Source organism: Olea europaea, chromosome 14 (assembly GCF_002742605.1).
Source record: "Olea europaea var. sylvestris chromosome 14, O_europaea_v1, whole genome shotgun sequence".
Classification (NCBI taxonomy): Eukaryota; Viridiplantae; Streptophyta; class Magnoliopsida; order Lamiales; family Oleaceae; genus Olea; species Olea europaea.
This window is the reverse complement of record NC_036250.1, coordinates 16,282,169-16,306,818: the sequence shown is the minus strand read 5'-3', so window position 1 is coordinate 16,306,818 and position 24,650 is coordinate 16,282,169. Positions and strand designations below refer to the sequence as shown.

The 24,650-nt window shown below is 32.9% G+C and overlaps 2 protein-coding genes across 2 annotated transcripts; both read left to right on the top strand.

Moving 5' to 3' along the window:
• Positions 1–1,044: 1,044 nt before the first annotated feature.
• On the top strand, positions 1,045–8,093 carry LOC111409576 (uncharacterized protein At2g29880-like). The gene is made up of 3 exons (XM_023039607.1): positions 1,045–1,090; positions 1,210–1,328; positions 7,575–8,093. Exons 1-3 carry the CDS (start codon positions 1,045–1,047, stop codon positions 8,091–8,093), a joined length of 684 nt encoding a protein of 227 aa, XP_022895375.1.
• Positions 8,094–8,820: 727 nt separating this feature from the next.
• LOC111409574 (putative nuclease HARBI1) lies at positions 8,821–9,753 on the top strand. Its single transcript, XM_023039606.1, has 3 exons — positions 8,821–8,889; positions 8,981–9,206; positions 9,287–9,753. Exons 1-3 carry the CDS (start codon positions 8,821–8,823, stop codon positions 9,751–9,753), a joined length of 762 nt encoding a protein of 253 aa, XP_022895374.1.
• The last annotated feature ends 14,897 nt before the right edge of the window (positions 9,754–24,650 follow it).

Genomic DNA, 24,650 nt, shown 5'->3' with positions numbered 1-24,650 from the left:
AAAATTATTTTATAGAAAAATATGAGATTGAAAATAAGTTTTGAAAAAAATGAGTTTTTGCAAAAAAAAAAAAAAAAAATGCCAGACATAGGCTAAGTATTGTTATTTCTTTATTTCTTGAAATCTTAACAAACTTTACATTCAAAACAAAGTCTTGAAATTGGGTGCAGTTACTAATTTTTAATTCGATATGTACAAAATGAAAACTTCATTCTCGATTTTACGAGAATTTTGACCTCCTCCTTTCTTTAATCCACACGAGGTCAAATTCCGATTGCTGTGCAAATGAATGAATCTTTTAAAAATTTTCATTGGTTATAAAAGGGTTGTGTTATATTTTGTTTCAAATGGTGTACATTTAAAATGCTTGGCTCTTGATCAATTGAGTTGCTTGAATGATTGGATTGAAATGAACTAATCAAGAACTGATTAAAAATCCGAATAAATAGACAATTTTTCTTTAGGAAAAATTGCAGTCGAGATACCAAAACTTTCATTTATTAGCAGACTTTGCTCAAACCTTTAGTTTGTGCCACCCACAATCCCAAACCTTTTAAAAATATGCACCAGAGGTTCAAATGGATGGAAACCGTCCGTTTAACCGTTAGTTGACTAGAAAAATCAAAATTTGACCATTTTGGATCAAATTGGAAAGGGCAAAGTGGTACTTTGCAACTTAAAACCCAAAACCAGAATACCCCATGGCCACCATCACCGATTCACCCAATCCACCCACATCGTCGTCAGAAAAATTAGCTATCAAATCTGGAGACACCCAACCTTAGTTGAGAAGTAAATTTTGAAATAGCTATCAAAACTTCATCCAATCCCAAACTTAAATCTCAAATCATCAAACACGGAAGTCAAGCTTTTTATGCAATAGAAGTCAAGCTTCTGTGAACTAAGTTCGAACTCAATTACCTTATCCAAAAAAAAGAGTTCGAACTCAGTTCTTGACCGATAATGGAGACAGTGTTTAGGGAAGAAATGTTGGTATAGGTGGTCATTTCTGGATTTGGGTTTATGTTATTTGGAGTAGTTGTTATGGCGACAATGATGGTGGGTGATTTGCAGGTGCGACGGCGTGTTGGTGATTGGGCGATTCGATTTTTGGTTTTCATTTGGGTTCGGCGGGATTTGATTTTCCAATGTGCCGTAGGGATGAGTTTTGTTGGTTTGACTTTCGCTGCTGCGAATGGAACGTGACAGTGGTGAGCGGGAGTGCTGTGGCGACGGTTGTGGCAATTTCCGATGGATGTAACGCCAGAGAAGACGAACTGCTTTGGTGTGGGGATGGTATGCCGGTGGCAGACTCGTTTCTGCTGCCTGTTGGTTTGATTTCGAGGTGGGGTGGGGTGGTGTGAAGAAGATGACCGGTTTTCGTTTCGGTTTTAATTTTTTTTTTCAATTTTCTTTTTTTTTCTTATATTTTTTTATTTTTTGATTTTTTTTTCAATTTATTTAATATGGTAATTATCAAGTTACCATTTTATTCTTTCCAATTTGGTCCAAATTGGTCAAATTTTGACTTTTTTAGTCAACTAACGGTCAAACGGACGGTTTCCATCCATTTGAACCTCCGGTGTATATTTTTGAAAGGTTTGAGACTGTGGGTGGCATAAACTAAAGGTTTGGGCAAAGTCTGATAATAAACGAAAGGTTTGATACCTCGACTGCAATTTTCCCTTTTTTTTATAAATCCGACATCTTGATGACTGGATTTCAAATATGAATTTTACTGGGATGGATATGAATTTGACCAGATTCATATTAGATAATCTAATGTACTCATCAAAATCCTCATATTTAAATTTCTTTTCTTTAGATTCTATGCAATAAATCTTATTCTTATCTTTCCATGCAATCAAAAAACACGTCACTTCTAATGTCATTAAAACTTGTATCAATGATTTGTCAAAAGCTGTGATCGCATCCGAAATTACCTAGGTGGTGAATCAGGGGGGAAGGCCGCCACTAATCAGAATTAGTCAGGCGAAACTTGGACATCCGAGTTAAAAAAATAATAATAATAATAAAACGTCACTTCTAATGTAATTTCATTAAAACTTGTATCCATGATTTGCCAAAACAATATCCTTTATCAATCCAAAAAAATTGCAAAATATTTCACCAACAAAACATTATATACTAAACTACTGACGTACACAATAATCAATAATTATAACAAAATGAAGGGCCCCCCAGGGCACATCCAAGTTGGCGGAACAATTACATTGGGGGGCTCTGAAACCAAGCGTGGGGAGTTCGATTCCTGGTGGGAACCTTTGATCCAATAAAGGAAGAATTATTGGTGGATTAATCACCATGGAGGAGGCTCCCTTTGGGAAATGAGTAAAAGTCATGTGGGAACCTGGGAACCAATAAGGGCACATCCTGCGATTTACCTCCCTGAGCAGCTGAGGGGCCGGAGGTTCAGGGACGAGGATATAGTCTGGCGCAAGCTGGGACACCTCGTTAAAAAATAAAAAATAAAAATGAAGGTATAATAAATTGGGATGAAAAATGCACAACAGAGAGTTTAGATCAAAAAATGCAAACAACTTAAAACTTTCAAAAACTAAACATTGAGAAATATTCTAAAAATCCCCAAATAAACTAACACAATAATTTCATAACAATCACATGAAAACTAAGCCAAATTTGTAAACTAACCAAAAAAAATTTCCTTGCACCAACTTCAATTGCTACAAACAGAAGTACAACAACAGAGAGAAGACTTTTTCATCAGCAAAAACTGCCATGGCTCGTGAGAAGAAAAAATAAAATAAAATCACATGATAGTGGATTTTTCAAAAAAAATAAAATAATAATAATAATAAAATTGATGAAAGGGTTAGTGAAAAAACCTAACCCAAATCCAAAAATCGCACAAATTTCCTCTCGTTCATAGAGAAAAGGCCGGACAACCAAAAGACATCAAAGTGACTAAAAATTCATTTTACAGGGAAACATAAAACGAAGCTGCTGCACAACGAAATGAACGTAAAGTTTAAAAATGATGATAATAATAATAATAAATAAATAAATAAATAATAGCCGATCATTTGCACTCTTTCAATTTAGTTAGGATATATTTACCAACATTACATTCATTGTAATTTGTATAATTTCAAGTTTAACTATCATCAACAATGAATGTGTTTGTGTTAACATTTTTCTAATAGATTTGTACATTAGCCCTTGTTTGAGCCCGATTTTGGGGGGAAGAATGCATTTTAAATAGTATATTGATGAATAATGTGTAATTATGAATTAAGGAAAAGTTTTGAATTTGCGTGTACTATTATTTTATTGAGGAATGTGTCGTTAAAATTAAGTTTTGAAAAAAATGTTGTTGAGTTTCTCCAGAAACTCTCTCTCTCTCCAAACTCTCCGCACTGTGCGGAGAGAGTTGAGAGATCAATTGATTTTTTCGCACAGTACAGAGAGAATTTTTTTCCTTTTTTTTTAAAGTTATTTTATTTATTTCTTATCAAAGGTAAACTAAAAAAATAAAAAATAAAATAGTTTAAATTTAAGAAAACCAAAGAGAATAAAAAGAAAGAGAAACGTGGAAAAAAAATCGAGCTCTGGAGAGTTTGGAAATAACTTGACATTGGTGAAAAATATGGTAATATGAAAAAATAAAAAATCAAATAGAAAAAAAATGAAAAATAAACAAAAAAAAAAAGTTTCTCCAAACTCTCTGGAAAGTTTCTCCGGAGAGCTATCCAAACTCTCTGGAGAGTTTGGAGAAACTCTCCGCACTGTGTAGAGAGATTTGATCTTTCCACACACAGTGTGAAGTTGTCCGTAACTCCCGCACACTTTGTGCGGAGTGTGCAGAGTAACTACACATTTTTGTTAGAATACCGAGAAAAATATTGTTTTAGTGTGATCTTTGATATTAATTTGATGAATTCATTTTTATTAGAATACTGAACATTTAGTTTTGCTAATTTTATTGTAGATGTTTAAAAAAATAAAAAAATTGCTCTGCACTGTGTGGAGTAACTTCGTGGGAGCAAAGTGCGAAGTTGCTCCCACAAAGTGTGGAGTTACTCTGTGCGGAGTTACGGACAACCCCGCACTGTGCGGAGAGATCAAGTGATCTCTCCGAACTGTGCGGAGATATTTTCTTTTCTCTTCTTTTCTTTTTGGTTAAGCTGTTTTCTTGTTTGTTTATTATGTAGGAATGTATACATATTTATTATATATCAAAGGTAAACTAAAAAAATAAAAATCAAATAGTTTGAATTTAAGAAAACCAAAGAAAATAAAAAAGAAAGAGAAATCGAGAAAAAAATCGTAGCTCAGTGCGTGCGGAGCATCCGAAGAGTTTGAAGATACCTCGACATTTGTGAAAAACTATGGTAATCTAAAAAAAATAAAAAGACCAAATAGATAAAACGAAAAAAAAAAACCAAGAGCGTAGAGTTTGGAGGGTTTCTCCAGAGAATTTGGAGAAACACATCCAAACTCTCCGCACAGTTCAGAGAGATCAATTGATTTCTCCGCACAATGCGGAGAGATTTTTTTTGTTAAGTTATTTTATTTATTTCTTATATGTAAGAATGTTTAAATTTATATTATATATCAATGGTAAATTAAAAAAATAAAAAATCAAATAGTTTAAATTTAAGAAAACCAAAGAGAATAAAAAGAAAGCGAAATATGGAAATTTTTTTTAGCTCCGTTGAGTTTGGAGATAACTCGACATTGATGAAAAAATATGGTAATATGAAAAAATAAAAAATCAAATAGAAAAAAATGAAGAATAAACAAAAAAAAAAGAGTCGATCTCTCCGCACAGTTCGAAGAGATCACTTGATCTCTCCGCATAGTGTGGAGTTGTCCGTAACTCTGCACAAGTGTTCAGAGTAACTCCGCACTTTGTGGGAGCAACTTCGCACTTTGCTCCACAAAATGCGGAGTTATTCAGTACAGTATGGAGCAATTTTATTTTTATTTTTTAGAGCATCCACAATAAAATTAGCAAAACTAAATATTTGGTATTCCAACAAAAATAAATTCACCAAATTAACATCAAAGATCACACTAAAGCAATACATTCATATTTCAATGAAAATGAATTTACCAAATTAATGTCAATTTACCCAATTACGATCAGGCAATACTTTTTAGGAAAATAATTAATTATACAGCCTAAACAAGAAGGTGGAAAGGAAAATATGAATTCTTTTTTATAGAACTTGGAAAAAAATCTAAATCAATTCCATAAAAAAAAATACGAAGAAAACACTACTAATCATTACGACCAGCAAAAAATTTTTTTGAGAAGAAATGGAAGTAGAAAGAGATATTTAAATTCATACACCTCTTCAACTGCGTAAATCAATTCATAGAAATTATTGTACCTGAAAATAAGGAGTATGAGTGTCTAGTATGGTCGCCGAAAATAAGCAGCAAAAATCGAGATGGACGTGAGCTAAAGAAGAGAAAGAAAGAAGGAAAAAAAGAACTTCAACAGTGAAAAGTAGGAAAAATATATAGATAAAAATGACGGCATTTTCTTCTCTCATACAGTAAATTGGGATTCATTTACTGTTTTATCAACAGTGGCAACTCGTTGAGCTTTTTAATAGAAGATAGAAATGGCACACTTATGATGCTTCTTACATAGCAGATCTATTTTCAGGGAGATTGTTCATATTCATGGCATTCCATTGTCCATTTTTCGGACGGAGATGTCAAATTTATGAGTTATTTTAGAAAACTTTACCAACAAAACTCAACACAAAGCTTTCCTTTTCCAGTGCTTTTCATCCATAGACAGACGGGCAGATCGAGGTTATCAATCGCAGCTTGGGGAACTTATTAAGATGTTTAATCGATGACTACGCAGCCCACACTGCCAGCTGGGACTTAATTCTATAACATGTCGAGTTTCACCTTCAACAACTTAGGGAGGTGTATTCAATTAAGACTTTTAAAGACTTTGGGGGATTTAAAAAGTTTCGGTGTATTGAATTGAGACTTTTAAAGACTCTCTAAAAGTTTGGGTGTATTCAATAGAGACTTTTAAAAAGTCTCTATAAGTTTTGAGGTATTCAATTAAAACTTTATAAGAGTCTCCACAAGTTTCGGGGTATTCAATTAAAAAAGAATTTCGAGGAATTAATATTTTCGTAGACTTTCAGAGACTTTTGGTAGAAGCCGTCCATAGAATTCTCACAACAAAAATCTCTCATCCATCGAGAGATTTTTCACAAGCCGGCTATTGTTTTTCTTCTAGGGTTTCTCCTCCATTTCCTTCAATCAAGTAATCATGCTTTGCACCTCTCTATCACTCCCTCTATGAGTATTTTGTTTGATTTATGGATAGACCCATCTCCAAAATTGCAAAATCGAAGAAAGTAGTTCTGGAAAGTTTTTGATTTCTGAACATACCCACAGAAAAACACTGGTATGATTTGTGTGGGTAGAATGATTTTTGTACGTTTTTCACTTGAGGGAATTTTGACACCTTACATCACAGAACGGAAAAAGAAATAAATAAAAATGACGCTTTGGCAGGGTTTACACAGAATTTAGAGATAAAAATCATTGTGATTTTAATTGACATTAATAATGGCTTATTATGAAAGGTTCAGAAGCCTAAACGTTATCATTTCATTAAATGGCCACTATTTCTATCATTGTGATTTTAACTAACATTAATAATGGCTTATTATGAAAGGTTCAGAAGCATAAAGGTTATCATTTCATTATATGGCCACTAAAGAAATAGTCGTCGCTGTGTTTGGTTATATGTTTGTTAATGTAGTCTCGTAGGTAAATATTCATTTTGCTGAATTTTCGTTGATGTAGTCTAGTAGGTAAATTTAACTTAAAAGAATTTTGGCACTAGGGGATCACCTTCGTGAGTGTCATTCCATTAGTTGCAACACTGAGAATATCTCTCAATCTGGTAGCAGCGCCTAGTGGTTGAAGATTGATATTGGCGTGTCCCATCTTGTCATCGGCCTTGAATCGGTCTTGATAGAAAACTTCCTATATAGTTACAGTACCAAATTCATAAAGCCTATTGAAATACAGCTAGATAGCATCTATTTTTTCAAGCTTTGGAATATTATTTTCGAGCACTAGAATGAAACCCTGTGACCACAAATTGCATTGCTCTATTTTTTCTCCACATGGTCTTAGATTGCGGGTCTCTACGGATAAATAAGAAAGTGTCATCTTGTACCATAGTATTGGGCTAGTGAGAGTGGTTAAATTATTCGTTTAAATTATTATGCAGTCGAAAAGCGTTAGAAAAAATTTACAAATTCAACTTCGTTGATTAGCATAGAATATTGAGAATATTGATAATTTCAAGGACAGAGGTAGACCTGGGCTGTAGTCGAGGGAAGCCTTCACCTAAACAAAATTTATAACCAATTAGGATATAGTGAAGATGAGAGAAAGTGAGCTCTAATAAACGTAGTGCAAAAAAGGGGAAAGTGTTGTATATTTATTACTTGATTTAGAAACATATGAAATTTGAGTTATTGGTTAGTGAAGTGTATGATTCATATATTAGCACTCATACTTATTTTTTCCTTTAATAGTCACATCCTGAAGATAAAAGTTATCGCACAGATACTTTTCCAGACGATGAGGATTTGAGAATTGCAGTTGGAAGTGGGACAGCTGTTGGGACACACTCAATTGCATTAGGGGATGATACTGATGCAAGAACTTCTTATACTGAAGAAAGAAGAGTTCGTGACAGTTTAATAGACGACTTCATGTATGATCTTGATACTGAAGCATTTATAGTAACCGATAAGCAAGGTTTTATAAGTTCAGAGGTTTCCCCATCAATTCAAAAACGAAGTAGAACAGAATTTGAAGCAAAATCTAGTTCGTTTGAGCCCAAAAGCACTCAATCAGACATTATAGACAAACTTGCCAGTACAATTGGCAAGATCACTCAAGCAATTGAATCAATTGACACCAGAGAGCCTAATTGTTGGAACATTATCAAGGAGATCCCAAACTTGGATGATGATGATCGTTTCAAGGTCCTTGATTTGCTTAATACAAAAGCAAAAAAGTCTGAGTTCTTGAGCATGATGCCTGAATAACGTTCTAAATGGATAACATTTAAATTAAATTGAGGCTTTGTTTTTTTTTTTTTTTGGATATGATTGGTAGTAACTTTAGAAGTTTTTGAATTATTTTTTTTTTGATTTATTGGTTGTATTGTTTTGATATTTTATTAATTTGATGACAATTGATTCATTTTACGTGATATTATCATTATCTTTGTCTATGTATTAAATTTTTGTTCCTTCTATGTTTAGGTACTTCCATATATATAATGTCTAATGTTAACATACATGAAGATCATGAAAAAGAAGTGGATGAGAATGAAGAAGATGACTATAAGGAAGCATTTTATGAAACCAGACGGTATTTATGGATGGCAATTCAAGCAATTCTCTATGTGATAAATGATCTTGTAAATAATGTGCATTGTGCACGTATTACACGTTCACTAACTAGACGACCAAAAACTAGATGTATGACTATATACATAAAATATTAAAGGAGGATCCAGAAAACTTTCGACAAGTTTATAGAATGTATCCAGATATATTTCTAAAATTAAGCAATATCATTAGAGAAAAAACACCCTTACAGGATATTAGGTATATTTGTGTTGAAGAAATGCTTGTAACGTTCCTACTTATTGTTGGTCGAAATACTAGATATTGCTTGATTCATCAAAAATTTGGTCGATCACATTTCACTACTAGCCGAAGTTTCAACAAGATTTTACAGACATTAAACAAATTTGCGGTAGATATGATGGTCAAACCGGGATTCGTTGTGCCAGAAAAAATAAGGGAAAGTACAAGATTTTATCCTTACTTTAAGGTAAGTGATTAAATAAGACGTATTATAATTATTATTTTTATGTTTTCATTAGTGTTCTCGTGAATTCGTTGTACTGTTTTATTATTTTTAGGATTGTATTGGAGCTATTAGTGGTACCCATATTCCAGCAATGGTAACTGGACGTGATACAAACAATTACAGAAATCGTCATGGAACAATTTCTCAGAATGTTTTGGCCGCTTGTAACTTTGATTTGGAATTTATATACGTGATTAGTGGGTGGGAGGGATCAGCACATGATTCTAAAGTGTTGAGTGATGCTTTAACAAGGAGAAATGGACTTAAAGTGCCACAAGGTACGACTTTATTATTTCATATTTTTTTTATCTTATTGTTTCGTAATTACTTGTTAATTTTACAAGTATTTTATATTCAGGTAAATTTTTTTTGGGAGACTGTGGATTTCCAAATCGACGTCAGTTTTTAACTCCTTTTCGAGGTGTCCGTTATCATCTTCAAGATTTTGTTGGTCAAGGTCGTGACCCTGAAAATACAAAAGAGTTGTTTAATCTTTGTCATGCTTCCTTGAGGAACGTAGTTGAGAGGAAATTTGGTATATTTAAATCAAGATTCACAATTTTCAAAACAGCTCCTCCATTTTCATATCGTACACAAGCCGAACTCGTATTAGCTTGTGCAGAATTACACAATTTTCTCCGGAAAGAATGTCGGTCCGATGAATTTCCAATCGAACCCGATAACAAAGAGTCTTCATCTTTTTCGATTAATGAGGGGAAAGATTTTGGACCATTTTTTGAGAGTCAAGAACAAGAAAGAGAGAATGCTAATGCATGGAGGGCTGCTCTAGCAGCGGATATGTGGAATGATGTTGGAATTTTTTGATTTTTTGATTTTTTTTTGTTGATCATTACTAAAATACTATTTTTTTAATATTTTTATTATTTCTTAATCTACTTGATATAAGATGAAAAAGTAAATATTTGTTTTTTTTTTTTTTGTTTGGAGAAAAATTGACATGAAAAATACGATTTATTACTTTACATTTTCAATTATATGAGTTGTGGACGATTTGAATATATAAGAAGTTAAATATATTACATTATATATGTTTAATATATTCTTTTAAAAAATATAAAAATCTTCAAAATTTTTCAAAGTCTTTAAAAGTCTCTAATAAAAGTCTCCACAAATTCATGAAAAACTTTTATTAATTCCTACCAAATCTATAGAAATCACTTAAAATTCTACAAAGTTCACAAAAGTCACTCACTTCAAAAAATTTTCCAAAGTCTTTAAAAGTCCTAATTGAATTAGTCAATCGAACCACTGACAACACCCCCTTTTCAACTGGCTTTTAACATCAATCCACAGACACCACTGGATGAAAGCCCACTGCCAATGCCTAAATGCATCAGCGAAGCTGGGCTGGATTTCTCAAACCACATGACAAGCTTGTTCGAAGAAGTTAGACAACGAATTGCTCTCCAAACAGATAATTATGCCGAACACACGAACCAGAGACATAATGACAAACAATTCGAAGTTGGGGATCGTATTCTAATCAGGCTTCATTCAAAAAGATTCGCCCTAGGCAGTTTCAATAAGCTACATGCCCGAAGAGCAGGTCCTTTCCCCATCCTGAAAAAGCTCGGGTCCAATGCGTACATCATTAATCCACCCTCCACCTTCAACATCAGTCCTGTTTTAAATGCTGAAGATTTAACAGAATTTTGTGGTGAAGAAAGCTAGATTTAGAACAACCTTCAATTCGAATTCCTACAATCACAACCAGTAATGACGAAATTAAAGCAATTCTAGACCACCAATTTGTGTGTATGCGACGAGACGATTATCACAAGTTCTTGGTCAAGTGGGCGCATAAACCTTCATCAGACTCAGTTTGGCTTCCCATTGATGAAGTCTCACGTCTTAGCCTCCGTCTCTTAGATGCTTATTTGCCATAAAAAAAAAAAAAAAAAACTTGCCATAGGCAATCTTTAGGAGGATTGAAATTGATGCAGTTCTAGGCCTGACAGCTGACATGCTCATCTGCACAAGTGGAACACATGACATATGGCAAAGGCACATGGCTTAATGAGATGGGCAAATGTGGCAAGAGAGACTTTGTCTTTTCTTAGTTGTTTATTTCAGCAAATAAGTCCACGTTCCCTATTTGCAAAGTTGTTGATTTCATACTTACTTTTACGTACTTTAATTTAATTTATATCCTTTTGTACTATATAAGCTAATTAGAAGTTAAAACCCAAGAACTGAGTACATACGTAATTGTAATATTAAATAAAATGCTTACCTATGAAGCTGTAAGAATGGAAGCCAAGCTTATCAATAATTTCTTCAGCATTCATTGCTTAGGGTAGATCTGGCTTATTAGGAATACAAGCGAGACAGCATCTCTCAATTCATCCTGTAGCCATATATATATATCAAGCTCATTAATATAGTCATCCTACTTAATGGATAATAACATGTAGATTGCAAGGAAACGAAACATTAAACTAGTAAGAAACAATACAGCCCATTAAAAAGGTATTTTGTATGCAGTTTCAAGGGTAACGGAAACTGAAACTGAATATATTTTTCAAGATCTTATCATTTTTCTGTAACTTTTACCATGAACGAAGCAAAGGAAAGTGACGAAGAAAGAAGTGGCATAAGCAATGCAAAATTAGTACTAAATCTGCGAAGCAAGAGTAATAACTGCAGATACGTAAATGAGAATTGAGAACTCTCTAATGAGGCATGATGACACGGGTGTTGGTTCAATATAAGTCACCTTCAAATTGCATAGGAAAGATGCTCTACAAAAACATGAGCTTGTGGAGAAGGAACAAAAAAAAGGGGGGGGGGGGGGATATAGGGAGAGAAATGTTGGAAATATTTGCATCACCTAGGAAAATGGAGAAGGAACAATGCAGAAAATAATAATCAAGAAGATGAATAACACAACGAACATGAAGGCTCGAACGCGTAATCGCTGTCCTCAAACTATATTTGCCTCCTCTCGGGATTGTTTGAGATGCTTAAGGAATTTGGCAAACAATTTGTAGGATTATATCAAACCTTGTAAAGGATCTAGCACTAAAGCTTAAATGCGATCCTCCAAAACTTTAAGAACACAAAGAAGATAAAAGTATGAAAATAAATAAAGAGTTTAATCTTTAATTTTGGAATGTATGTTGATCTCAAATGTTTTCATTTGATTCCCATATTTTGTATTGATCCCTCCATCATCCATTTATAGATTTGAATCAACACTTCACGAATTGGTGCCAAAACATCATGAAAGGTTGTGAAATACCCTCCAAAAAGCAACCAAAAAATCAGCTTAAAACGGCCTCTAACGGTCACGAAACTAAACCATGCGACCACATGGTATTACTCCATGTGGTCGCATGGAGTACTTCAAATGTGGCCTTCGTTTCTCAGGTGATGGCCATGCGACCGCATGGCACAAACAATGAGCCACCGTTTGGTTTTTATCATTCCACCGTTTTGGTTTCCACCCCGTTTTTCCTTGGCTTCCTTCATATTGTTTCACTCCATCTTCATTCCTTAATTGAATTTCGAACAACAGTTCAACAAGAAATTATACCATGGAATGCAGAATACCATAAATGTCAGCGTAAAGCCTCTATTAGATTTTCAGGGCCAATTTAACCTTAATGATAAATACATGCATTCTTCCTCCAAAAAACATCAAGGAGAACAAGAATTTAGTCTTATTAGATGCTTGGCAGTTGTTTAGCAAATACGTCATTTCAAATTTACAGCAATGTATCAAATTTAATGGTCACATATGAAAAGAAAATCTATTAGAACAACAAGAAGCATCTAGTTCAATATGACCTCTCCATATACTACACTTACTGCTCAATCATGAAAGGAAATAGCTCTAAGACCAACCTTATACTACTAATAAATTGAAAATAGTTTCCAAAATACATACTAACACAATTGATGCCTCAAAGAACATAGCATGAGATACTTAAAACCGGTCAAGGCAGATGCGGTGGAGGATAAAATAACAAATTACACTATAGTGAAGAACAGAAGCTTATATGATGTGGGCAAAGAAAGTTGGAGCAGTTCAAAGAAAAGAGAGACCCTAGCTTTGAAATGGAAAGTAAGCAGTCAATGTACTCTTCAAACTTACAAAATATTTATATTAAGTGATTTGTAATAGCTTCAAAGTTTCAGCTGCCACAATACATATATAAGGCACACCTTATCTTAGCCTCCAACATCCCAAATGGTGAAGCTGATGTTTTTCTGTTCCATTGTTTCGACATTAAGTCCTGGAAGCAACAAATGTCAGATGAGTAATGCACAATATACTAGTCAATTAGGAATTGCAACACAAATAAAAGAAACCAAAAACTAATTTAATGACCAAGAAGACAATGAGCTTCAGCTTCTATGCAGAACGGCATAACAAAATACACAAACAAATCACCACAAAATAATCCAATGATACAAAGAATAGGATGTGAACAGATGACCGATGGAAAACTACTTTTAGGTTGGTTAAAGATCTTTTCCAAAGCAAAAAACATTATACTCTAACCCATTGGCCTTCCTCATGTTCTTATCATTGTCATATTGGAATCCTCATAATGCTGAGTAGGTCAAGGTAATTGTATCTATCCAAGTGATTCCTCATCTTAGAGCATCTCTAAATGACTCTCTATTTATGAAGAGTATATTGTGCATAATAGTTGGCATTTTTAAATTTAGAAAATAACTTTTTTATGCAATCTAACGAGCTCTCTATTTTGACTTTTTGTTTTATTTTTTCCAACGAACATTTATTTATTTCTCTTAATTTCTTATTTAACATAAATTTTTTATATGTTAATGTCAATCAATTCAAATGATATTTCAATAATTTAAATTGTGAAGTATTAAAATTTGTAATTTACTAAATGCAATCATTGTTATTAGCATCTCGGAGATTCTTTATTTTCAAAGAGCATCTTCCAGAATTTAGAGAGCATCTATAAATTTAGCGAGTAAAAAGTTTTACGTACTCCAACTGGCTTTTTATATTTAACACATAACTTTATGACTCCCAAAAAATATTATATTTTTTCTCTATCTTTCATTTTTACTAGCTTCCTTCTAGATTATTATATTATTTTCATCCATTGAAAATTGAAATGCTTTGAATGCATTTAATTATAGAGAGTAGATTTGGCTCTCTAAATTTGAAAAGCCAAATTCACTCTTTAAATTAACATTCTTTAAATTAAAATGTTAATTTAAAGAGTCCTTTAGAGCATAATTTTAAGGGTTCATACTTCAAAATAGAGAGGATCCTATCTTTAAATTGTCTCTTGGAGATTCTATGAGAATAGAGGGTGAGTTTGGCTCTCTAAACCCACTCTTTATGTTTAAAGGTTAAAATATATAGTTTCTTGAAGCTTATATTTAAACATAGTCTCTTAGAATTGCTCTTATGCTCCTCAGGTTCCATGTTACATCATTATGATTAAAAAGGTAGAGTAAGTCTTCAGAAGTATATAGAGCTTAACTGTAAAAAGGCAAACCAATTCAATTCTTCACAAAGTTAAAGAAAAAAGGAAAAAATTATAATGCACATGGTGACGAAAGTATACCCAAGACCTTCGATTGTGTGCAAGAATGGTCTCATTTTCTCTAACCAATATCAAACACAAGATAATTGATTGCTCAACACACGAAGGATCATTGTAATTGCCCAATTGAATAACCCACAAAAGGTAGAATATGGTGGATGCATACAGTTCAAAGCTGATGGTACAAAGGACATTATTGAACAAGAGATGGCTACCCTCTTTTGGTATTGCAAAACACACAATTTTCTCTCAACCAAGAATGAGAATAGATAGTGTTAGGTCTAAATCACAAGATCGGCCATAAATGATGGGGGCTAACATGATTAAAGGGGCTATCCAACTAATGAACGGGCCATGAGCTACATTAATTAATAGTTGCTTCCAATGACCCAATTTATTTTTTGATTGAGCCAATCAATTGTGGTGTTGCTAAATATTTCACTCCTAGGTCGAAGCCTATGAAACTAATCCAATCATTTAACATCATTATCCATTTAAGGTCGTTTGACAACAAATGCCCAACAAATCTCCACTTTTGCGCCAAATGACCTACAAGAGAAACACTATCACTCATTATTGAATCCAAAAGGAGAAACATTAAAATTAAAAATTAAACCTTCACGAATGTTTAGAAGATCCTTGCAACTTCTAAATTTCACCAAATACAACACCTTAGTGCCCATATTCGAGGGTTATATTGTGAAAGCATTTTTTCATGCTTTGTCACTTCTTGTATTATAATATCTCTAATGAAATATAATCTAACATCAATGTGCTCGTTGTGTTCATAAAAATAGGATTTTTGAATAGATATATAGAAAATTGACCATCTGAATATAATTTCACATAATTATTCAAGACACAAAGTACATGAAGCAAACCCCTATACGACAAAGCCTCTTTAATTGCTTCAATGGCATCAATATTAATATATTCAGTCTTGAATAGTGTAACTATATGTTATAATTGGGATTTTCAACTAAAATAAGAGTTAGTCTAACACATGAGGAAGTAGATTTCCTATTGTCCTTATCGTTGCATAGTCCGCATCAACAAAACCTCTCAATTTCACTCATTCCTTAATGATAACAAATTTTAAACCTACAGCGCTAGTCCCCTGCAAATACCTAAATAACCATTTAAGGTCTCTCAATATCTGGGGCTCGAATTAGACAGGTGCTTACGAAGGGTACTAACAACAAAAAGCGAAGTCTGATCTAGTGCAAACAATTAAATATATACGCTTCGTTTGATTCCTATTTTTCTCAAAATGCATTTTTCTCTCTTCTTCTCAATCATACATTTTTCATTAAAATAATATTATACGTAATTAAAAAAAAATTCATCCACACATTCTATATCAATCTACCGTTCTAAAATTCATTTTTCTATAAAAATGGGTATCAAACACCCTCATAATGCATAATAAAACCAAACCATCAAATGCATAGTTGCCAACAAAAGCACAATATATATCGTTGATAGAATTTTAAGAAATATCTTGGATAATTCAGAACTATTTGATGGAATAGTTTCTGTATTGGAAGGAGATTTTCGTCAACTACTACTTGTTGTCCCAAGAGCAACAAAAACAACAAATAATTAACAAAGTTTGGTTAGATAGTATCATTAGGAGAAATGAAAAAGCTATAACAAAATTAAAACATGCGTGTTCAAAATAACTATCGATTTGCACAATACTTGATCCAAATTTGTAATTGAACAAAATCTTACATAGAGGATGACTTCGTCAACTCACCAAAGGAGATAGTTTTTATTTTTATTAATTACCAGTCAAAGAATAAAATTTCCGAAATAACCACCCACAAAATGGAAAATCCCAAACGAATTCATAAATACATATCCAGTGCAACCTAAATCGATTGTCAATTGGACCAAAGAACAGAAACCTGAAACGGTCCTTCAAGATTCATAGAAGAATACATGACCATGATAATGATATACATAAAGAAATTATTGATCGGGAGAGCAACCCCGAAAGCCCCCTTCTCTAGTTCTTCTTGGCAGAGAAAACCCCAACACTCAACACCAAAGGAGAAGGTATGTGACGATACTGAAACTTCAAAATTACACTTAATTAATATAGTATTCCCGTGTTTAACAGAAAATGCAGTTTATTCTAATCATATGACACAACTTGGAATTCTTTCAACCAAAAAGAAGTATGTTGACTATCTCAATAACAAATTAATTCGATTATTTCTTGGAAAAAGTGAAGAATTTGTTAATTCTGACGAAGCAATAGATGATACAGACCAATTATACTAAGAGGAGTTCCTAAATATATTGTTGTCAAGTGGTATTCCACCACATAAGTTAATCTTGTAAATAAATTATCCAATGAGGTTTTTATAGAATTCGGAGCCATTCAACGGTTTTTGCAATGGTACAAGAATGATTTGTCGTGAATTCAAGAGATATATTATTCATGCAAAAATAACTATTGGACAACATGATGTGAAATAAGTTTTCCTCTGCACATCCCATTATCTCCAGTAAATGATGAAAAATATTCATTCAAATTCAAGAGGAAACAATTTCCAATGCTTCTATTCTTTGCAATGACTATAAACAAAGCTCAAGGACAAATAGTACCTACTATTGGATATATATTCTTGTATTTCTCATGTACAATTATATGTCACAATTTCTCGTAGAGCCGAGATTATTGAGTCACTTAGGTAGAATGACCAGTGTATGTTTTAACTCTCATTTCATTCTTCATTGAAAAATGACATTTCCAGTCAAATGTGTCCTGCTAAATCAATAATTACTGCAAAAATGAGACCTATCCACAATCTCAACGCCAAGAATTGGATTAAAATCGTGGCAAAACCGTTCCCAGATAGGGGCTAAATGTATAGCTTGAATTGTTGGTGTATGGTATGGATTGTTCCATTTTGTTAATCTTTATGTGCTTAATTTCCATCCACTCATATATATTTCCAATTTTCTGACACTTTTTGAGATTGGTTGGCTGATATAATCTTAATTCTATGTTTTCCATTACTTAGAAGTTGTTGGAAATTCTACGTACTATTGAGTTCCTATTTTCCAATGTATCATACCATTTAAGTAGTGTTCATATAAATGGCTAATTTGTTACATGGAATCGTAAGTTTTATGCTATACAATATACTTTAACATGAAAGGACTGTGCTTTTATACTAGTCGAAAAGCTCTGATTTAGCCTATTTTTTGACCCAACGTATGGAATTATACAATTAAAGACAACAAGTCACTTTTTAATTATTTCTAGATAGTTAATTAATCACTTCAGATTATCCTATGGTTTGAATGCCACGTCAATAATATGAAAGTAATAAACCGCACAAAATATGTTGACAGAGAAAACATAACTCGGTAAAAACTTCGGGATCTAGCCAGTAACCTCCACTATAGATAATATAAACTCACAGTATGATCCAACATAGAAAACCCACTAGACAACTCACTGATCTAATTTCTACAATCTCCAAAACCCGTCAGAATGTACTTTACTCACACATGTTCCCGATCTTCTGGAATTGTCTATCACCTATGGATCACCAAGAGTACCTTGTTCTTGTATCCTTCTTGTGCTTCTAATCCAACATCCCTCAATTTTCAGCAACCTCTGAAAACTATTGAGAAAGTATTTTCCTATAAGCGTATAGGAAGTGTGTGTTTTGGATTATGTGTTTTTCATTTTTTTTGTTTTCCAAATTATGGTTGATTGATCTCAAGATGTAGAATGATACTTTTATCTTCAAAGAATGTAATGAAGAAAGAAAATAATGATCAACCACCATCATTCACGAAGCAAGGCTTGTGTATTTATATTATAGAGGTTTTGGGTAGTATGGAACGGATAAAATTGTTGAAAAATGCGAACTAGAGTTTTACACATAATATCATTGCTTGAGCGCAGGCTAGCAACAAGCAAGTGACCGGCATGTTGCTCGAGTGAGAGCTGGACAATAATGTTTTCATTTTTTCTGCTCAAACATCAAATAGGCAATAGGCTAGCATAAATTCGATGACTCTTTCTTCCTTGTTCCAAACTCGAACCCTAAGATACCTAGTTCATTTGTACGATATTTTAATTTACTCTTTGACTTTAACAATTTTTTATATTAGTCATTTTGTTTAAAAAATTGCCTTAAATCCTAACACTAGTTATTGTTAAATGTGACCAATTCCTAACATCGTCCTTTAATTAATCCAAATATTGTTCTTATTATCTCCACATGTTTAAACTTTATTAGTGTTTTGATACATAAGTTCCAAACCTAATATTAAAGCAATATTATTCATAAATGTATTTTTGTGGATATGACTTGTGGGGGAAAAAATATTGGAACTCCATGAATCGGGATCTTTTGAAATTAAACTGAACTTTTTTATCTAAATTTTAGCAAGTAAAAACAAAATGGTTTTAATCCAGCAATTTGGTTATTCTTTAGATGTTTAGTCCCATTTAATTTAGATAAGAAAATGGATTTTTAGTAAATTTTGATAAAAATTGATGGATTGTGTAGTTGACAAGTTATGGACCCAATGAAAAGTGTGGTTAAAATTAATTGTTAATTTTAATGTAGATTTTAATCAAATTTTATAACTAAACCAAACAAGGGCTTAGTAATTGTAAAAAAGATTATTAGTAGTTAGGTACAATTATAATGAACTCACACACATTTAATCTCATTTTTCGAACCTTAAATACCAAAATGAGGTAATTAGAAAAATTTATTTAGATCTAATTTGATATAGTCTGTAAAAGAAAAAGAAACTTGACTGGCAAAATCGAATCTAATAGGATTATATCCCCTCGCTATCGTCTTCATTGTATATTTTGCACTCTCTACATGACAAAATGGAACGATCATAATTCTATTATCTTTTAAGCAAATAGGGCGAAAATTAATTCTTATAATGGATTACAACTTGTTTGGCATTGTTTATAATCAATTAAATCTACTTTTTATTTATACATTTTGTGAGATCTACAACTATTAGTTGTTTATCAACCATTCTTTTTTTTTTTCTATTTATAATTTAAATTGATTATAATCACTTCCTATATATGAACTAGTTTAAAATTATTATTATTATTATTATTATTATTATTATTATTATTATTATTATTATTATTATTATTATTATTTGTAAAAAGAAAGAATCATCTTACTAAATAATGGCAAATGAAATTTCAATTGATGTTGATCGTGCATAAGTCAACTCCTTAGAAATGTTCCATGCGTTTAACAAAGTCATAAAGTTCATTTCTTATTTCTCAATGGATTCTTGAATAAATTGTAAATGTTAATTAAATTTATTTGATGAGATGAAATGAACATAAGTTGAAATTGAAGAATAATGAATACGGGACATATGTACCACCATTAATATAGGGTTTTGCAACGTGTAATGTTGCCAAGTGAGACCACATGGTAACATGTACCTAATCTTTTTTTTTTTTTTTCTTTTTTCTCTTTTTTGAAGTGATTTTGTTTGCACAGATTTAAAAATATATATATATATTTTCGTTCAAAATCATTTTTTAATTATATATTTTATTAGATTCATTAACTTTTTCCCCCATTGTTTTATCACACATTCTCTTAGAAAAATTTATTTTTCACTTGGAAAAAAAATATGTTCCAATTTTATCCGATTAACTCTAATACGAAGTGCATATGCATTTTCGATTAGGAAAATCACTGCAAAGGAACTCGTTTTCAATATCGCGTCCATAATTTTTTAATTTATTATTTTTCAAAAATTACATCATCTCGATTGTGAACAGCCGGATGTTTGGAGATTCCAGTAGTCCCTACATTTTTCGACACATAAGGTATGTAACATAGCATTTTACGTTTTTTTTTTTTTTTTTTTTTTTTTTTTGGGGTTTGGGAAAAATTTTTTTTTTTTTTGGTGGTTTGGGTAAAGATTTCTATGTCGGATTTGCAGATATTTTCAAACATAAGAGTATTTCATTTCGGGTATTGCTTAATCAATTCATCAATCATAGCGTGGCATATATTCTTTCGCTGATTTACACTACGTGCAATATTGATGATTATGATGAGCTAATCTACGAACTTGTACTCTTTATGATTTCATCCACCTCCATAAGATCCTCCTCCGTGTAGTTGCTCCTCTGTGTAGTTTATGTCATCGATCGCTTCACCTGGTACTGTGTCGTTTCCATCGTTTGCGCATGTCGGGAACGAAGGGTTGCTGACGAATTTTTTTACATTCATGTCAACTAGAGTTAACTGCAAGGCAACATTGGAGTGCGATTCATCGCTGGTTTGGATAACGTGTTTGTGCTGATTCGTCAAATGCTAGGAGAAACATTGATTTCATATTAGCATAATATTTACATTTAGTAATGAAAAATAGCGCATAACCGTACCTCATTATTTGGCATGACTGCTTCATTAGATGGAGTAATATTATCTTCTGTCGTCTCTTGACCTTTCGCAGCATGTTTTTTCACCCCGACAGACATGTTTAATATTGTCTCGAATCTAGAGTCCTCGGATCTTTCAAGTCGGTTCACGTTTGCCTTGATTTCATTTTGACAGTCTATTATCTGTGCTTGTGTTTCTTTTTTCTCTACCATTTGATTCATAAGATGCTCTAGAACTTTCATTATGGGTGGCTGTACATAATAATTACAAAATTAGAGATAACTTAATATGGGGTATGTGCATAGTTAATAAATTAAAAACATAGAATTTTGAAAAAACTTACCTCCCTGTTTCTTGGTTCGTTATTTGCTATGACATGGTAGCATGGCATAAACGAAGAATTAGAAGAATTTACATGATTGAGGTCTTTTGCTTGAAGGACTGGATCATTGAGTAGGTCAACGCCTGTAGGAATTGATGACGGTACCGTCATGCGTTCCCTTTCCATTAAACCCTAGAAGTAAGGTGTCACCTTCTCATCTTCGGTTGGAGTTAGCGTCACAACTTCAGCTTGTAAAAAAAAATTATTCAGAGTTGTGCATAGTAGACACTAAGATTTACTTTTTACATTATGATATTACGTATTCAGGACTGCGGTCTAAATATTCATATGTAGGAATATAAAGTTGGATGAAATGCATGAACGTAATGATTTTCCATACCTCAAGCACTGCGAATAATATCTTATCAATGTTTTCAGATAACACACATTCATCCTTGCTACTCTAGTTTATAATGCGAGGGAAGGTACGATTGACTCTTGTACAAACCTTCTCAGTCAAAGATGTAATGCACTAATATATCCATATCTGAAATGTAAGAGGGAACCTGTGTAGTCCGTATGACATTGTTGTTGGAAAAAATTGAGTGAACGGCTCACTTTTGGTACAATTTTTTATGGGACCCGTTGGTTCAATGTGAAATATCAAAGTTGATATGTGTTCTCCTCCACGAGAATATCGATTTCATGTATTTATTTGCCAAAAATGAAGCTCGGGTCAATGAGAAATTGAAGCTCAAAGTTGGTCATTGGAAGTTGGTTTTGTGGAAAAAATGCATTTATCCTACATAGGAAAATCAAGGAAACTTAAACCACTTTATATATGGCTATACTTTGGAGATGTGTAATCATGTGTAGCATAGAGGCTCTCTCCACGTACGCACGCAGGGGGTGCAAATCATGAATCGAAATGACCTTCGGATCTTGAATTTGGGTGCGGGCGCGACCTGCGCACACGAATGTCGGACCGAACAAGGCAAAAATGGCCCACGGTGTTAATGGGAACTCCAATGGTCACAATATTAATGGGCAGTATGCAAGCTTCAGGGAGTTATATGTCATCTAAAAAGGTTTTTTCCATAGGGAAATGTTTACATCCATAGGGAAATGTTTACAAATGTGGGGAGTCGACGAGTGTCAAGATTTCATCTGCTACAACAAACCCATTCGTCGATGTGTATAAGAAACTCAAAATCAAGTATAGAATCCCTAACTTCCACATCGTTGTTAGTTGTTGCGACGTTGAGGCTGTTGAATGTATTTTCAATATCTTTACGCTTTTGATGTTTGAAGAACATATGATTGATTTGACCATAACCGACATTGTACATGTTGGTGTTATCATCGTCGTGACACTTCAGCCCGATAACAAGAGCGAACTCCTCTATTGAAAACTTGATATGTTTGCCAACAATCTTGAACCACATTTTATCTTGTGTGAATTGTCGTATTTCCATTATATATATATATATATATATATATAAATATTTGTTTGTTATATTCGTTTAAAGTTGGGAACTAAAATGGAATATATTTTAACATTTCTATTTTAGTTAGGCTAAAAAATTAGGTAATGATGGAACAAGATTTGGTATATCGATATTGGACTCATTTTGTATGTCATAATTAATTAGAAGTCTTCAAATTAAGAAAAACTGTTTTGGATAAAAACATATTAAGCTAGACTCAGTTGAAAACAAGATAAGTAGAATTTTATATAAGTTATAATCCAATTCAATCTCTCTAGAGATGGATATTAAAATTTTAATCAATTTTAGTTTAATATTAATCCTAATTCTTGTCCAAATTTATTGTGAAATTAACCCATTCTGAATTTGATAGGTTGGCTGCCTCGTATTTATTATATAGGTATGGTAGTTATTTTAGATTGAATAAAATAATGATAAAGTACAATCTCTCTTTTATGATATACGTCACTTTGGATTTGGCTATATCAAATCAAGTTCTATTTCACATAAAATTTAGGAAAAATTGCAATTGAGATACCAAACTTTTCATTTATTAGCAGACTTTGTCCAAACATTTAGTTTGTACCACCCACAGTTTCAAGCCTTTCAAAAATATGCACCGGGGATCCAAATGGATGGAAACCATCCGTTTGACCATTAGTTGACCAATAAAATTGAATTTTGACCAATTTTTGACCAATTCAAAAGGGTAGAAAGATAAATTTGCTATTTAATTCTATAATAAAACAAATAAACTAATATACCAAACAAAAATAAAAGAAACTACTATTCATCTTCTTCTTTCCCCACCCTACCCACAGCTACTGCAATTTTCCCAATAAAAAATGGTTTCTTCTTCACCCTACCCATCCCCAACCTACCCCCATAGCAAAAATTCAACCACCAACATCGACGGGGACCTCGGGCACCACCACCGCCAGTTTTCTTCTTTACCACCATCTGAAACCCTCCATCCCACACCACCAAATCGTTGTCGTTTGGTCCATCAACCCTTCCACCTAATCTCCACTGCAAGCCCACTTTTATCCTTCTCTGTACCCTCAAGCACCCAATCACCAGTAGCAACAACAACTTCAAGCAACTGCACTCTAAATTTCACCTCAAATTTTCTTGAAATCAGTGATTGTCAATCTCTAGTTCATCATCTTTACCCCCTAAATGGAAGAACTAGGTCCAAAATGCTTTTGATCTCCTAAATGGAAGAACCAATCTGCTACTTCTATCTGCTATTTTCTGGCTTTCGTTCTTCCATTTCGATTATTACATCATTTGTAGTAGTTGCAGGGAACCCAGAAAATAGGATCTTAGGATCCTATCAAAAACCAAGACTAGGTAGTAAAAAAACAACTTTATAGAGGCTGCCGTGGTCAAATCCATGTCTTACACTGTAGGAGAAAACTCATCTGCAGAAGCATCTCAATCTGGACCTTCCGACGACCGGAAGTAGCAGGTTTGGTTTGGGGGTGGGTGGAGTGGGTGTGGGTAAGATGAGGAAGACGATGATTTTTAATTTTTATTTCTTTTCTCTTTTTTATTTTATTTTGTTTTGTTTTATTTCCAGTTTTTCTAATTATTTTATGTATATAATAACAAATTTATCTTTCTACCCTTTTAAATTGGTAAAAAATTGGTCAAAATTTAATTTTATTGGTCAACTAACGGTCAAACAGATGATTTCCATTCATATGGACCTCCTGGTGCATATTTTTGAAAGGTTTGGGACTGTGGGTGACACAAACTAAAGATTTGGGCAAAATTTGCTAATAAATGAAAGGTTTGGTACCTCGACTGCAAGTTTCCCTAAAATTTATCAGCCTACACCTATATATAATCGATAGGTTCTCAAGTATTTCATAGAAAATTTCAGAAAGCTTTTATCTAAGATAGAAAGATCTCAAAGAAAATAATTTCAGCT